This window comes from Pseudophryne corroboree, chromosome 7 (genome assembly GCF_028390025.1).
Source record: "Pseudophryne corroboree isolate aPseCor3 chromosome 7, aPseCor3.hap2, whole genome shotgun sequence".
In the NCBI taxonomy this organism is placed as follows: Eukaryota; Metazoa; Chordata; class Amphibia; order Anura; family Myobatrachidae; genus Pseudophryne; species Pseudophryne corroboree.
This window is the reverse complement of record NC_086450.1, coordinates 413,622,175-413,638,456: the sequence shown is the minus strand read 5'-3', so window position 1 is coordinate 413,638,456 and position 16,282 is coordinate 413,622,175. Positions and strand designations below refer to the sequence as shown.

Genomic DNA, 16,282 nt, shown 5'->3' with positions numbered 1-16,282 from the left:
AACCATCCTCGGTCATCATTTGTCCTCTGATGGATGTACTTGTCTTCTGTAAATAATAATTAATTGATGTTTCTATTATGTATGTGCTTCCCATACAGCTCAATAAAATTATTTTTTATAAATATATATATATATATATATATATATATATATATGTAGAAGACGGTCCGGCACTCCAATAACTGGTGCATTTGTCCCTGGTGCCCTCACTTTCCCATAGGTAAATGCAATAAAGATGATGTGCGGCACTCAGGATTGAAGAAAAGAATCACCACCAGCGTAATGATCAACGTTTCAATTTTACTATGAAAATTGTCATCAGGATGACAATTTTCATAGTAAAATTGAAACGTTGATCATTACGCTGGTGGTGATTCTTTTCTTCAATCCTGAGTGCCGCACATCATCTTTATTATATATATATATATATATATATGTGTGTATATGTATATATATTGCACAAAAATCCTGCACTCGCATATATAATCAACAACAGTGGGGTGCACCTAGTGAAAATCTGCCTCGGCGGGCAGGATCACAATATATATAGAGAGTCCAACAATGTGGAGGTGCACACAATATATGTGGCTGTAGTTATATCGTGTGTTAGACGAGATATCCGGTGCAGTGATGTCTTGTCCGCATTTTTCTGGTTGACCCATTGGCTGTGAGTGGATTCACCACACTCAGAGTTGTCACATGAATTATGGACTTCATGCCACGCTGCCACGATACTGTTTGAATATGACACATTGAATCACCATATATGTGATACTTACAAATATTTTTCTTTACACGGAAGCTTGTCTTGAGAAAGATCCTAAAATACTGGATCGAAACGTCGACAATTATAAGCCTGACTTCGACTGAAATAAAGCTATTGTGAAACTGAAGCCGTTGAAGACATTTTGCTTGGATGAGTGCACTTCCACATTGTTGGACACTCTGTGTGTGTGTGTGTGTGTCTCTCTCTCTCTCTCTCTCTCTCTCTCTCTCTCTATACATACATACATACAGTATAGATAGGGTGTGTGTATATATTTCTCTTACGTCCTAGAGGATGCTGGGGACTCCGTAAGGACCATGGGGTATAGACGGGCTCCACAGGAGACATAGGCACTCTAAAGACTTTAGATGGGTGTGCACTGGCTCCTCCCTCTATGCCCCTCCTCCATACCTCAGTTAGATCCTGTGCCCAGAGGACACTGGATGCACTGCAGGGGAGCTCTACTGAGTTTCTCTGAAAATACTTTTTGTTAGGTTTTTTATTTTCAGGGAGCACTGCTGGCAACAGGCTCCCTGCATCGTGGGACTGAGGGGAGAGAAGCAGACCTACTTAACTGATAGGCTCTGCTTCTTAGGCTACTGGACACCATTGGCTCCAGTGGGTCGGAACACAGGTGTCGTCCCCGCTGTTCGTCCCGGAGCCGCGCCGCTGTCCTCCTCACGGTGCCGGAAGATAGAAGCCGGGTGAGTATAAGAAGAAAGAAGACTTCACAGGCGGCAGAAGACGTCAGATCTTCACTGAGGTACCGCGCAGCGGTAACGCTGCGCGCCATTGCTCCCACACATACACACACAGAAGGCACTGTAAGGGTGCGGGCAGCAATATTAATCTCAAGGGACACTGGCTAATATATTGGATACTGCGGATGCAGTATATTGAAAAACCCCGGCCAGTATAAAGAATTTGAGCGGGACCGAAGCCTGCCGTTGAGGGGGCGGAGCTTGATCCTCCAGCACTAACCAGCGCCATTTTTCTCCACAGCAAGCTGCAATGAATCTGCTCCCTGGACTCTCCCCTGCTGAGCAAGTACAGAGGGCAAAAAAGAGGGGGGAAGGGGGAGGGGCACATGTAATTGGCGCAGTGAGTGTATTATTTATTCTATAAAAGAGCCCTGTACAGTCTGGGATTTTATTCCAGTGTCCAGTGGCGCTGGGTGTGTGTTGGCATACTCTCTCTCTGTCTCTCCAAAGGGCCTTATTGGGGGGCTGTCCCCATAATTGTGTATCCCAGTGTGTGTGGGGGTGTCAGTACGTGTGTGTCGACATGTCTGAAGCTGAAGGCTCGTCTGAGGAGGAGGTAGAGCAGATCATTATGGTGTGTCCGTTGGCGCCGCCGACACCTGATTGGTTGGATATGTGGAATGTTTTAAATGCAAATGTGTCTTTATTACATAAAAGATTGGACAAAGCAGAGTCCAGAGTAAAAGCAGGGAGTCAATCCATGGCTTTGACTGTGTCACAAGGCCCTTCGGGCCCTCATAAACGTCCCCTGTCCCAGGTAGCAGACACTGATACCGACACGGATTCTGACTCCAGTGTCGACTTCGATGATGCGAGGTTACACCCAAGGGTGGCCAAAAGTATTCATTATATGATTATTGCAATAAAAGATGTTTTGCATATCACAGAGGACCCCTCGGTGCCTGACACGATGGTATGCATGTTTAAGGAGAAGAAACCTGATGTAACCTTTCCCCCATCTCATGAGCTGCACGCTTTATTTGAAAAAGCTTGGGAAACTCCAGACAAGAAACTGCAGATTCCCAAGAGAATTCTTATGGCGTATCCTTTCCCCGCACAAGACAGGTTACGGTGGGAATCCTCGCCCAGGGTGGACAAGGCTTTGACGCGCTTGTCCAAAAAGGTGGCGCTACCGTCTCCAGACACAAGGATCCTGCTGATCGCAGACAGGAGACTACCTTAAAATCAATTTATACACATACTGGTGCCTTGCTGAGACCGGCAGTAGCGTCTGCATGGGTATGTAGCGCAATAGCAGCATGGGCAGATAACTTGTCATCTGACATTGACACCCTAGATAAGGATAGCATTTTATTGACCTTGGGTCATATTAAAGACACAGCGTTATATATGAGAGAGGCTGCGAGAGACGTGGGGCTGTTGGGTTCAAGAGCCAATGCCATGGCAATTTCTGCTAGGCGAGCCCTGTGGACCCGCCAATGGACGGGTGATGCCGATTCAAAGAGACATATGGAAACTTTGCCTAACAAGGGTGAGGTTTCATTTGGGGAGGGCCTCGCGGACCTGGTTTCCACAGCTACCGCGGGTAAATCTTTGTTTTTGCCTTATGTTCCCCCACAGCAAAAGAAAACACCTCAATATCAGATGCAGTCCTTTCGGTCGCATAAGTCCAGAAGGGGTCGGGGCTCTTCCTTCCTCGCCAGAGGTAAAGGTAGAGGGAAAAGAATGCCTGCTACGGCTAGTTCCCAGGAACAGAAGTCCTCCCCGGCTTCTACAAAATCCACCGCAGTATGCTGGGGCTCCACTGCGGGAGTCCGCGCAGGTGGGGGCACGTCTTCGACTCTTCAGCCAGGTCTGGGTTCTGTCAGATCTGGATCCTTGGGCAATAGAAATTGTATCCCAAGGCTACAAACTGGAATTCGAAGAAGTGCCTCCTCGCCGATTTTTCAAGTCGGCTTTGCCAGCTTCTCCCCCAGAGAGGGAAATAGTTTCAGCTGCAATACAAAAGCTGTGTCAACAGCAAGTGATTATCAAGGTTCCCCTAATGCAACAGGGGAAAGGGTACTATTCAACCCTATTTGTGGTCCCGAAACTGGATGGCTCGGTCAGACCCATTCTGAATCTAAAATCCCTAAACCTGTATCTAACAAAGTTCAAATTCAAGATGGAATCTCTCCGGGCAGTGATCTCCAGCCTGGAAGGGAGGGGATTTTATGGTATCACTAGACATAAAGGATGCATACCTTCATGTCCCCATTTATCCTCCTCATCAGGCGTACCTGAGATTTGCTGTACAGGACTGTCATTACCAGTTTCAGACGTTGCCGTTTGGGCTGTCCACGGCCCCGAGGATTTTCACCAAGGTAATGGCGGAAATGATGGTGCTCCTACGCAGGCAAGGAGTTAAAATTGAGATCGAGGGATCAGTTGATGAAAGGCGTGTCACTCTCCCTGAGAGTGCTGCAGCAACACGGCTGGATCCTAAATCTGCCAAAGTCGCAGTTGATTCCAACGACTCGGCTATCATTTTTAGGCATGATTCTGGACACGGAAAAGAAGAGGGTTTTTCTCCCAACGGAAAAAGCCCAGGAACTCCAGACCTGCTAAAGCCAAAAAGAGTGTCCGTTCATCAATGCACTCGAGTACTGGCAGGTTCCATGCGAGGACTTTTCAGTGGGACCTTCTGGACAAGTGGTCAGGGTCCCATCTACAAATACATCAGAGAATAAGCCTGTCCCCCAGGGGCCAGGGTGTCTCTACTGTGGTGGCTGCAGAGTGCTCACCTTCTAGAGGGTCGCAGGTTCGGCATTCAAGACTGGGTTCTGGTAACCACGGACGCGAGCCTCCGAGGATGGGGAGCAGTCACACAAGGAAGAAATTTTCAGGGACTGTGGTCAAGCCAGGAGACTTGTTTACACATCAACGTGCTGGAATTAAGGGACATATACAACGGCCTACGACAAGCGGAGACTCTTCTTCGCGACCTACCTGTTCTGATTCAATCAGACAACGTCACAGCAGTGGCTCATGTAAACCGACAAGGCGAGACAAGGAGCAGAGTCGCAATGGCGGAAGCCACCAGGATTCTTCGCTGGGCAGAAAATCACGTAAGCGCGCTGTCAGCAGTCTTCATTCCGGGAGTGGACAACTGGGAAGCAGACTTCCTCAGCAGACACGATCTACATCCAGGATAGTGGGGTCTTCATCAAGAAGTTTTTGCAGCGATAACAAGTCGTTGGGGGCTTCCGCAAATAGACATGATGGCGTCACGCCTAAACAAGAAACTTCGGAGGTATTGTTCCAGGTCAAGGGACCCTCAGGCTGTAGCGGTAGACGCCTTGGTGACACCTTGGGTGTTTCCGTCGGTCTATGTCTTTTCTCCTCTTCCACTCATTCAAAAATACTGAGAATCATAAGACAAAAAAGAGTCCAGACAATACTCATTGTTCCGGATTGGCCTCGAAGGGCCTGGTATTCAGATCTTCAGGAAATGCTCACAGAAGATCCGTGGCCTCTTCCTTCCAGGGAGGACCTGTTGCAGCAGGGGCCCTGCGTGTTCCAAGACTTACCGCGGTTACGTTTGACGGCATGGCGGTTGAACGCCAGATCCTAGCTAGGAAAGGTATTCCGGGGGAAGTCATCCCTACTCTGATAAAAGCTAGGAAGGAGGTGACGGCGAAACATTATCACCGTATCTGGAGGAAATATGTATCTTGGTGTGAAGCCAAGAATGCTCCTACGTAAGATATCCACCTGGGCCGTTTTCTCCACTTTCTGCAGACAGGAGTGGACATGGGCCTAAAGTTAGGCTCCATTAAGGTGCAGATTTCGGCCCTGTCAATATTCTTTCAGAAGGAATTGGCTTCTCTCCCAGAAGTCCAGACTTTTGTAAAGGGAGTGCTGCATATCCAGCCTCCTTTTGTGCCCCCAGTGGCACCATGGGACCTTAACGTGGTGTTACAGTTCCTTAAGTCACACTGGTTTGAACCTCTTCAAACAGTTGAGTTAAAATTTCTCACGTGGAAAGTGGTCATGTTGTTAGCCTTGGCATCTGCGAGGCGGGTGTCCGAATTGGCGGCTTTGTCTCACAAAACCCACTATCTGATTTTCCATGTGGATAGAGCAGTCCTCAATTTCTGCCTAAGGTGGTTTCATCGTTTCATATGAACCAACCTATTGTGGTGCCTGTGGCTACGGGGGACTTGGAGGATTCCAAGTCTCTTGATGTAGTCAAGGCCTTAAAAGTTTATGTAGTCAGGACGGCTCGAGTTAGGAAAACAGAGGCACTGTTTGTCCTGTATGCAACCAACAAAGTTGTCGCTCCTGCTTCTAAGCAGACTATTGCTTGCTGGATCTGTAACACGATTCAGCAGGCTCATTCTACGGCCGGATTGCCGTTACCTAATTCGGTAAAGGCCCATTCCACTAGGAAGGTGTCTCAGCATTACAACTTTGCCGAGCAGCTACTTGGTCGGGTTCAAACACCTTTGCTTAATTCTACAAGTTTTATATATTGGCTGATGAGGACCTCATGTTTGCTCAATCGGTGCTGCAGAGTCATCCGCACTCTCCCGCCTGGTCTGGAGCTTTGGTATAATCCCCATGGTCCTTACGGAGTCCCCAGCATCCTCTAGGACGTTAGAGAAAATAAGATTTTAAACCTACCGGTAAATCTTTTTCTCCTAGTCCGTAGAGGATGCTGGGCGCCCGTACCTGTACGGACTAAATTCTGCAAGGCTTGTATGTAGTTGTTGCTTACATAAGGGTTATGTTACAGTTTTGGTCAGTCTCTGGCTGATGCTGTTTTGTTTCATACTGTTAACTGGTTCGTTTATTCCATGTTGGATGGTGTGGGCTGGTATGTATCTTGCCCTTAGATTAACAAAAATCCTTTCCTCGTACTGTCCGTCTCCTCTGGGCACAGTTCTCTAACTGAGGTCTGGAGGAGGGGCATAGAGGGAGGAGCCAGTACACACCCATCTAAAGTCTTTAGAGTGCCCATGTCTCCTGTGGAGCCCGTCTATACCCCATGGTCCTTATGGAGTCCCCAGCATCCTCTACGGACTAGGAGAAAAAGATTTACCGGTAGGTTTAAAATCTTATTTTTATATGTAATTCAGTAATTATAATTGTATGGAGAAATGGAAGAGAAATGCTTGTAGTGAGGATTAACTCTTTCTCCCCCGTGTAGAAAAAGCTTCCTCTTATGGGTGTGTCTCAGTCTATGATAGAAGGCTGCGCGCAGCTCAGTGATGAAACCCTATTAGGGTAAGTTCCTGCTGTTTTCGCTTCCTGTCCCTATGATTAACCTCCTGTATTAGAGTAATGTATAAATGGTGGCACTCACGTATGTCCCATGCATTGTGTGTGTATTGAGAACACTACAGAACTGAGATGCTCTGTCCTGCAGGAAGACCTTGTACTCGTGCGGGGAAGCGGAGCAGCGGCTGGCCCAAGAGCTCTCCCAGCATGAGATCCAGATTGAGAAAGACATCCTGGATCCCTTTAACCAACTGACAGAGGTAAATCTGTGCCCCAGAGTCATTTCTATATCCTTTTAATTGGCGTTTTCTTCCCAACAACATAACCCTAACCCAACATTCAGAAGAATGGACTACTTCAGCTATAACGGGGCCAGACAGGAAGCGGTTGATGAGTTTTGTAGTACGCAGACAGCTGCGCCTAGCATTGCCTGTTGTATTCAGGATAGGAGAAAGCTCTGTTATTTTCACCTACTGTAATAGGTAGATAAAAGTTCCTCTGATGAAGGCAATGTATTATTCAGATATGTACGAAGTGAGATGTTTGCTGATATATTCCTGTTTAGTTCTAGCAGTGTCTCTGAGCAGGTTGTATATTTACCTGTTCCTCCTCCAGGTAGATATCCCGAACATACAGAAGCAGAGGAAGCAGCTGGCCAAACTGGTGCTAGACTGGGATTCTGCACGGGCAAGGTGAGAGACTGCCTATGTGGGAAATACACTAGCGGCAATTAGATTACATGTGAATGTATAGTTAATATATTTTATTATGTAGCTGAGTAACAAATTCCTATCACCGCAGTGTTCCCTACGCTCTCCAATTACTGCAGTGTTCCCTACGCTCTCCTGTTACTGCAGTGTTCCCTACACTCTCCTGTTACTGCATTGTTCCCTACACTCTCCTGTTACTGCAGTGTTCCCTACACTCTCCTGTTACTGCATTGTTCCCTACACTCTCCTATCACCGCAGTGTTCTCTACGATCTTCTATTACTGCAGTGTTCCCTAAGCTCTCCAATTACTGCAGTGTTCCCTATACTATCCTATAAATGCAGTGTTCCCTACACTCTCCTGTTACTGCAAAGTTCCCTATACTCTCCTGTTACTGCAGTGTTCTCTACACTCTCCTGTTACTGCAGTGTTCTCTACACTCTCCTGTTACTGCAGTGTTCCCTATACTATCCTATAAATGCAGTGTTCCCTACACACTCCTGTTACTGCAGTGTTCCCTACGCTCTCCTGTTACTGCAGTGTTCCCTACGCTCTCCTGTTACTGCAGTGTTCCCTACACTCTCCTGTTACTGCAGTGTCCCCTACACTCTCCTGTTACTGCAGTGTTCACTACTCTCTCCTGTTACTGCAGTGTTCACTACTCTCTCCTGTTACTGCAGTGTTCCCTACGCTCTCCTGTTACTGCAGTGTTCCCTACACTCTCCTGTTACTGCAGTGTTCCCTACTCTCTCCTGTTACTGCAGTGTTCCCTACGCTCTCCTGTTACTGCAGTGTACTCCACGCTCTATTGTTACTGCAGTGTACTCCACGCTCTATTGTTACTGCAGTGTTCCCTACACTCTCCTGTTACTGCAGTGTTCACTACTCTCTCCTGTTACTGCAGTGTTCACTACTCTCTCCTGTTACTGCAGTGTTCCCTACGCTCTCCTGTTATTGCAGTGTTCCCTACACTCTCCTGTTACTGCAGTGTTCCCTACGCTCTCCTGTTACTGCAGTGTTCCCTACGCTCTCCTGTTACTGCAGTGTACTCCACGCTCTATTGTTACTGCAGTGTACTCCACGCTCTATTGTTACTGCAGTGTACTCCACGCTCTATTGTTACTGCAGTGTTCCCTACACTCTCCTGTTACTGCAGTGTTCCCTACGCTCTCCTGTTACTGCAGTGTTCCCTACGCTCTCCTGTTACTGCAGTGTTCTCTATGCTCTCCTGTTACTGCAGTGTTCCCTACGCTCTCCTGTTACTGCAGAGTTCCCTACGCTCTCCTGTTACTGCAGAGTTCCCTACGCTCTCCTGTTACTGCAGAGTTCCCTACGCTCTCCTGTTACTGCAGAGTTCCCTACGCTCTCCTGTTACTGCAGAGTTCCCTACGCTCTCCTGTTACTGCAGTGTTCCCTACGCTCTCCTGTTACTGCAGTGTTCTCTACACTCTCCTGTCACTGCAGTGTTCTCTACACTCTCCTGTTACTGCAGTGTTCTCTACACTCTCCTGTTACTGCAGTGTACTCCACGCTCTATTGTTACTGCAGTGTTCCCTACGCTCTCCTGTTACTGCAGTGTTCCCTACGCTCTCCTGTTACTGCAGTGTTCCCTACACTCTCCTGTTACTGCAGCGTTCTCTACACTCTCCTGTTACTGCAGTGTTCTCTACACTCTCCTGTCACTGCAGTGTTCTCTACACTCTCCTGTTACTGCAGTGTTCTCTACACTCTCCTGTTACTGCAGTGTACTCCACGCTCTATTGTTACTGCAGTGTTCCCTACACTCTCCTGTTAATGCAGTGTTCCCTACGCTCTCCTGTTACTGCAGTGTTCCCTACGCTCTCCTGTTACTGCAGTGTTCCCTACACTCTCCTGTTACTGCAGTGTTCCCTACGCTCTCCTGTTACTGCAGTGTTCCCTACGCTCTCCTGTTACTGCAGTGTTCCCTACGCTCTCCTGTTACTGCAGTGTTCCCTACACTCTCCTGTTACTGCAGCGTTCCCTACGCTCTCCTGTTACTGCAGTGTTCCCTACACTCTCCTGTTACTGCAGTGTTCCCTACGCTCTCCTGTTACTGCAGTGTTCCCTACGCTCTCCTGTTACTGCAGTGTTCCCTACACTCTCCTGTTACTGCAGTGTTCTCTACACTCTCCTGTTACTGCAGTGTTCTCTACACTCTCCTGTTACTGCAGTGTACTCCACGCTCTATTGTTACTGCAGTGTTCCCTACACTCTCCTGTTACTGCAGTGTTCCCTACACTCTCCTGTTACTGCAGCGTTCCCTACACTCTCCTGTTACTGCAGCGTTCCCTACACTCTCCTGTTACTGCAGCGTTCCCTACACTCTCCTGTTACTGCAGCGTTCCCTACACTCTCCTGTTACTGCAGCGTTCCCTACACTCTCCTGTTACTGCAGAGTTCCCTACACTCTCCTGTTACTGCAGCGTTCCCTACACTCTCCTGTTACTGCAGCGTTCCCTACACTCTCCTGTTACTGCAGCGTTCCCTACACTCTCCTGTTACTGCAGCGTTCCCTACACTCTCCTGTTACTGCAGCGTTCCCTACACTCTCCTGTTACTGCAGTGTTCCCTACACTCTCCTGTTACTGCAGAGTTCCCTACACTCTCCTGTTACTGCAGCGTTCCCTACACTCTCCTGTTACTGCAGCGTTCCCTACACTCTCCTGTTACTGCAGCGTTCCCTACACTCTCCTGTTACTGCAGCGTTCCCTACACTCTCCTGTTACTGCAGCGTTCCCTACACTCTCCTGTTACTGCAGTGTTCTCTACACTCTCCTGTTACTGCAGTGTTCTCTACACTCTCCTGTTACTGCAGCGTTCCCTACACTCTCCTGTTACTGCAGTGTTCTCTACACTCTCCTGTTACTGCAGAGTTCCCTACACTCTCCTGTTACTGCAGTGTACTCCACGCTCTATTGTTACTGCAGTGTTCCCTACACTCTCCTGTTACTGCAGTGTTCCCTACGCTCTCCTGTTACTGCAGTGTTCCCTACACTCTCCTGTTACTGCAGCGTTCCCTATACTATCCTATAAATGCAGTGTTCCCTACACTCTCCTGTTACTGCAGCGTTCCCTACACTCTCCTGTTACTGCAGCGTTCCCTACACTCTCCTGTTACTGCAGCGTTCCCTACACTCTCCTGTTACTGCAGCGTTCCCTACACTCTCCTGTTACTGCAGCGTTCCCTACACTCTCCTGTTACTGCAGCGTTCCCTATACTATCCTATAAATGCAGTGTTCCCTACACTCTCCTGTTACTGCAGTGTTCTCTACACTCTCCTGTTACTGCAGTGTACTCCACGCTCTATTGTTACTGCAGTGTTCCCTACACTCTCCTGTTACTGCAGTGTTCCCTACGCTCTCCTGTTACTGCAGTGTTCCCTACACTCTCCTGTTACTGCAGCGTTCCCTACACTCTCCTGTTACTGCAGTGTTCCCTACGCTCTCCTGTTACTGCAGTGTTCCCTACACTCTCCTGTTACTGCAGCGTTCCCTACACTCTCCTGTTACTGCAGCGTTCCCTACACTCTCCTGTTACTGCAGCGTTCCCTACACTCTCCTGTTACTGCAGCGTTCCCTATACTATCCTATAAATGCAGTGTTCCCTACACTCTCCTGTTACTGCAGTGTTCCCTACACTCTCCTGTTACTGCAGTGTTCCCTACGCTCTCCTGTTACTGCAGTGTTCCCTACACTCTCCTGTTACTGCAGCGTTCCCTACACTCTCCTGTTACTGCAGTGTTCCCTACGCTCTCCTGTTACTGCAGTGTTCCCTACACTCTCCTGTTACTGCAGCGTTCCCTACACTCTCCTGTTACTGCAGCGTTCCCTACACTCTCCTGTTACTGCAGCGTTCCCTACACTCTCCTGTTACTGCAGCGTTCCCTATACTATCCTATAAATGCAGTGTTCCCTACACTCTCCTGTTACTGCAGTGTTCTCTACACTCTCCTGTTACTGCAGCGTTCCCTATACTATCCTATAAATGCAGTGTTCCCTACACTCTCCTGTTACTGCAGTGTTCCCTACACTCTCCTGTTACTGCAGCGTTCCCTATACTATCCTATAAATGCAGTGTTCCCTACACTCTCCTGTTACTGCAGTGTTCCCTACACTCTCCTGTTACTGCAGCGTTCCCTATACTATCCTATAAATGCAGTGTTCCCTACACTCTCCTGTTACTGCAGTGTTCTCTACACTCTCCTGTTACTGCAGTGTACTCCACGCTCTATTGTTACTGCAGTGTTCCCTACACTCTCCTGTTACTGCAGTGTTCCCTACGCTCTCCTGTTACTGCAGTGTTCCCTACACTCTCCTGTTACTGCAGCGTTCCCTACACACTCCTGTTACTGCAGTGTTCCCTACACTCTCCTGTTACTGCAGCGTTCCCTACACTCTCCTGTTACTGCAGTGTTCCCTACGCTCTCCTGTTACTGCAGTGTTCCCTACACTCTCCTGTTACTGCAGCGTTCCCTACACTCTCCTGTTACTGCAGCGTTCCCTACACTCTCCTGTTACTGCAGCGTTCCCTACACTCTCCTGTTACTGCAGTGTTCCCTACACTCTCCTGTTACTGCAGTGTTCTCTACACTCTCCTGTTACTGCAGTGTACTCCACGCTCTATTGTTACTGCAGTGTTCCCTACACTCTCCTGTTACTGCAGTGTTCCCTACGCTCTCCTGTTACTGCAGTGTTCCCTACACTCTCCTGTTACTGCAGCGTTCCCTATACTATCCTATAAATGCAGTGTTCCCTACACTCTCCTGTTACTGCAGCGTTCCCTACACTCTCCTGTTACTGCAGCGTTCCCTACACTCTCCTGTTACTGCAGCGTTCCCTACACTCTCCTGTTACTGCAGTGTTCTCTACACTCTCCTGTTACTGCAGCGTTCCCTATACTATCCTATAAATGCAGTGTTCCCTACACTCTCCTGTTACTGCAGCGTTCCCTACACACTCCTGTTACTGCAGCGTTCCCTACACTCTCCTGTTACTGCAGCGTTCCCTACTCTCTCCTGTTACTGCAGCGTTCCCTACTCTCTCCTGTTACTGCAGTGTTCCCTACACGTTCCCTACACTCTCCTGTTACTGCAGTGTTCCCTACACTCTCCTGTTACTGCAGCGTTCCCTACTCTCTCCTGTTACTGCAGCGTTCCCTACTCTCTCCTGTTACTGCAGCGTTCCCTACACTCTCCTGTTACTGCAGTGTTCCCTACACTCACCTGTTACTGCAGCGTTCCCTACACACTCCTGTTACTGCAGTGTTCCCTACACTCTCCTGTTACTGCAGCGTTCCCTACACACTCCTGTTACTGCAGTGTTCCCTACACTCTCCTGTTACTGCAGCGTTCCCTACACTCTCCTGTTACTGCAGCGTTCCCTACACTCTCCTGTTACTGCAGTGTTCCCTACGCTCTCCTGTTACTGCAGTGTTCCCTACGCTCTCCTGTTACTGCAGTGTTCCCTACACTCTCCTGTTACTGCAGCGTTCCCTACACTCTCCTGTTACTGCAGTGTTCCCTACACTCTCCTGTTACTGCAGTGTTCCCTACTCTCTCCTGTTACTGCAGTGTTCCCTACGCTCTCCTGTTACTGCAGTGTTCCCTACACTCTCCTGTTACTGCAGTGTTCTCTACACTCTCCTGTTACTGCAGTGTTCTCTACACTCTCCTGTTACTGCAGTGTTCTCTACACTCTCCTGTTACTGCAGTGTTCCCTACGCTCTCCTGTTACTGCAGTGTTCCCTACACTCTCCTGTTACTGCAGTGTTCCCTACGCTCTCCTGTTACTGCAGTGTTCCCTACACTCTCCTGTTACTGCAGTGTTCTCTACACTCTCCTGTTACTGCAGTGTTCTCTACACTCTCCTGTTACTGCAGTGTACTCCACGCTCTATTGTTACTGCAGTGTTCCCTACACTCTCCTGTTACTGCAGTGTTCCCTACACTCTCCTGTTACTGCAGCGTTCCCTACACTCTCCTGTTACTGCAGCGTTCCCTACACTCTCCTGTTACTGCAGCGTTCCCTACACTCTCCTGTTACTGCAGCGTTCCCTACACTCTCCTGTTACTGCAGCGTTCCCTATACTATCCTATAAATGCAGTGTTCCCTACACTCTCCTGTTACTGCAGTGTTCTCTACACTCTCCTGTTACTGCAGTGTACTCCACGCTCTATTGTTACTGCAGTGTTCCCTACACTCTCCTGTTACTGCAGTGTTCCCTACGCTCTCCTGTTACTGCAGTGTTCCCTACACTCTCCTGTTACTGCAGCGTTCCCTACACTCTCCTGTTACTGCAGTGTTCCCTACGCTCTCCTGTTACTGCAGTGTTCCCTACACTCTCCTGTTACTGCAGCGTTCCCTACACTCTCCTGTTACTGCAGCGTTCCCTACACTCTCCTGTTACTGCAGCGTTCCCTACACTCTCCTGTTACTGCAGCGTTCCCTATACTATCCTATAAATGCAGTGTTCCCTACACTCTCCTGTTACTGCAGTGTTCTCTACACTCTCCTGTTACTGCAGCGTTCCCTATACTATCCTATAAATGCAGTGTTCCCTACACTCTCCTGTTACTGCAGTGTTCCCTACACTCTCCTGTTACTGCAGCGTTCCCTATACTATCCTATAAATGCAGTGTTCCCTACACTCTCCTGTTACTGCAGTGTTCTCTACACTCTCCTGTTACTGCAGTGTACTCCACGCTCTATTGTTACTGCAGTGTTCCCTACACTCTCCTGTTACTGCAGTGTTCCCTACGCTCTCCTGTTACTGCAGTGTTCCCTACACTCTCCTGTTACTGCAGCGTTCCCTACACTCTCCTGTTACTGCAGCGTTCCCTACACTCTCCTGTTACTGCAGTGTTCCCTACACTCTCCTGTTACTGCAGTGTTCCCTACACTCTCCTGTTTTTTTTTTTTTTTTTTTAAATGTTTTTATTAAGGATTTTCCACATACAGAAAGGAAAACGAAAATAGTATACAATAAGACAATAAAAGCATAATCCCAAATATCATATCATAGTTGTTATTATCTATCCACATAATCTCACTATGAGGTAATGAGACATAATAGATTAAGGCGATACAGGGATAACAGTATAATGATAAAAAGAAAAATTAAAAAGGACACAAGACATAGACAAAGGAAGGAGGTGAGGAAAGAGGGGAATGGGAAGGAAAATATATACCTAATATTCATCTTATATTTTGACACAGTATCTAGATTCCAAAAGAAAACAACTTAAAATAGCTGACTCTCAGTATGCACCCAATACCAAGTTCACGTAACATAAAATGCCATATGCTCCTCAAAGTTAAAATTTTCAAAAGATTTGTATATATGTAATCGGGTCTCTTTTTCCAAAGTACTGATAAATGGAGCCCATTTACAATAAAACTTTTGAGCTCCTAATAGTAAATCTACCTCTGCGTATTTTCGCTCATAATATAATATTTGAAGTAATTTTTGTTTAACTTCCATTAGGCTAGGTACCGATTTCTTGATCCAATGACACAAAATACATTTTTTGCATACTGCTAGAATTGTGATCAATAATGGCAAAGTGTATTTTTTCCCCCCTGTTATAGTCCAGTTTTTAAAACTGAACCCCAAACAAGCCATAGGATCAGGTTGTAAAGCGAGACCAAACATTGTATTAATAAAACTCAGTATTTTGCACCAAAATTTACGTAACTTAAAACAATCCCATATACAGTGGTAAAAATCAGCAACTACAGTTCCGCATTTAATACAATATCCCATCTCATCCTTAACCATATACCGTCTTTGATATGGAGTTATATATGCTCTATGCAATGTGCGTATGTGAACTTCTTGTAAGTACGCTGATTGTAACACCTTAAGTGAATATGAATATAATTCAGTTAAATCATGAATCTCAGTTAACATTGGAATATCTTTAGTCCATTTCTGTAACAATATCTGCCATTGTACATGTTCTGTAGAACTGATTATAACATTATATAAATATTTCACTCTATAATCCTTCTCACGGAGAAAAAATAACAATGTATCGATAGATTTAACCTGAGCGATATTAAATTTTTGGGTCTGAATAGGGGGTTTAGGTGCATTAATAGAAAGTAAAAAATGCCGCATTTGAAAATACATAAATCTCTGTGAGCTTGGTATTGCATATCTAAGACATAACTCTTGAAAGGTATATAAGGAGCCTCCTGGATCAAAAACCTTACATGATAAATCCAATCCCTTTGCCCTCCAAGTATCAAACAATGAGTTAGAAAGCGATGGGGGGAACGATGGATTCCCCCATAAAGGAATAAAAGGTGTAACAAAGGGATTGGACTTACATCTTTTATTTAATTCAAGCCATGCTTTATATGTATCTGTAAACAAAATATGGTTCCGAATATTTAGTGGGATAGAAAGCCATTTAGTTTGTAAAAGTGCACTTGGGGAGTAGGGGGAAAAAATAGCTAAATCTAAAGATAAATCTATGTATTGGTCCTTATTAAGTATCCAAGCACTTATGTAACGAAAAAAAACTGCTTGAGAGTATGTTTCCAAATCAGGATATCCCAGACCACCTGCAGTTTTAGGAGTAATTAATTTAACCCTTGATATTCTCGGGCGTTTATTTTGCCATACAAATTTAGAAAATAATGCATCCAATCTCTTAATATCCGATTTAAGTATAGCAACTGGTAATTGTTGCATGCAATAAAATATTTTCGGAAAAATAATAGATCGAATTATTGCTAAGCGTCCCAATAAAGAGAGAGGTAGGTCCCTCCATGACTCAAGTTTTGTAGCAATTTTGGT

At 46.7% G+C, this 16,282-nt stretch overlaps 1 protein-coding gene across 3 annotated transcripts in view; it reads left to right on the top strand.

The window, feature by feature from the left end:
• Window positions 1-16,282, top strand: part of ARHGAP17 (Rho GTPase activating protein 17) — a 151,871-nt gene that overhangs the window by 106,015 nt on the left and 29,574 nt on the right. For all 3 annotated transcript variants that reach the window (XM_063934738.1, XM_063934740.1, XM_063934739.1), the window contains exons 4-6: window positions 6,680-6,756; window positions 6,899-7,010; window positions 7,366-7,442. In XM_063934738.1, the coding sequence (XP_063790808.1) occupies window positions 6,680-6,756; window positions 6,899-7,010; window positions 7,366-7,442 (266 nt within the window). The remainder of the gene's footprint in view (window positions 1-6,679; window positions 6,757-6,898; window positions 7,011-7,365; window positions 7,443-16,282) is intronic.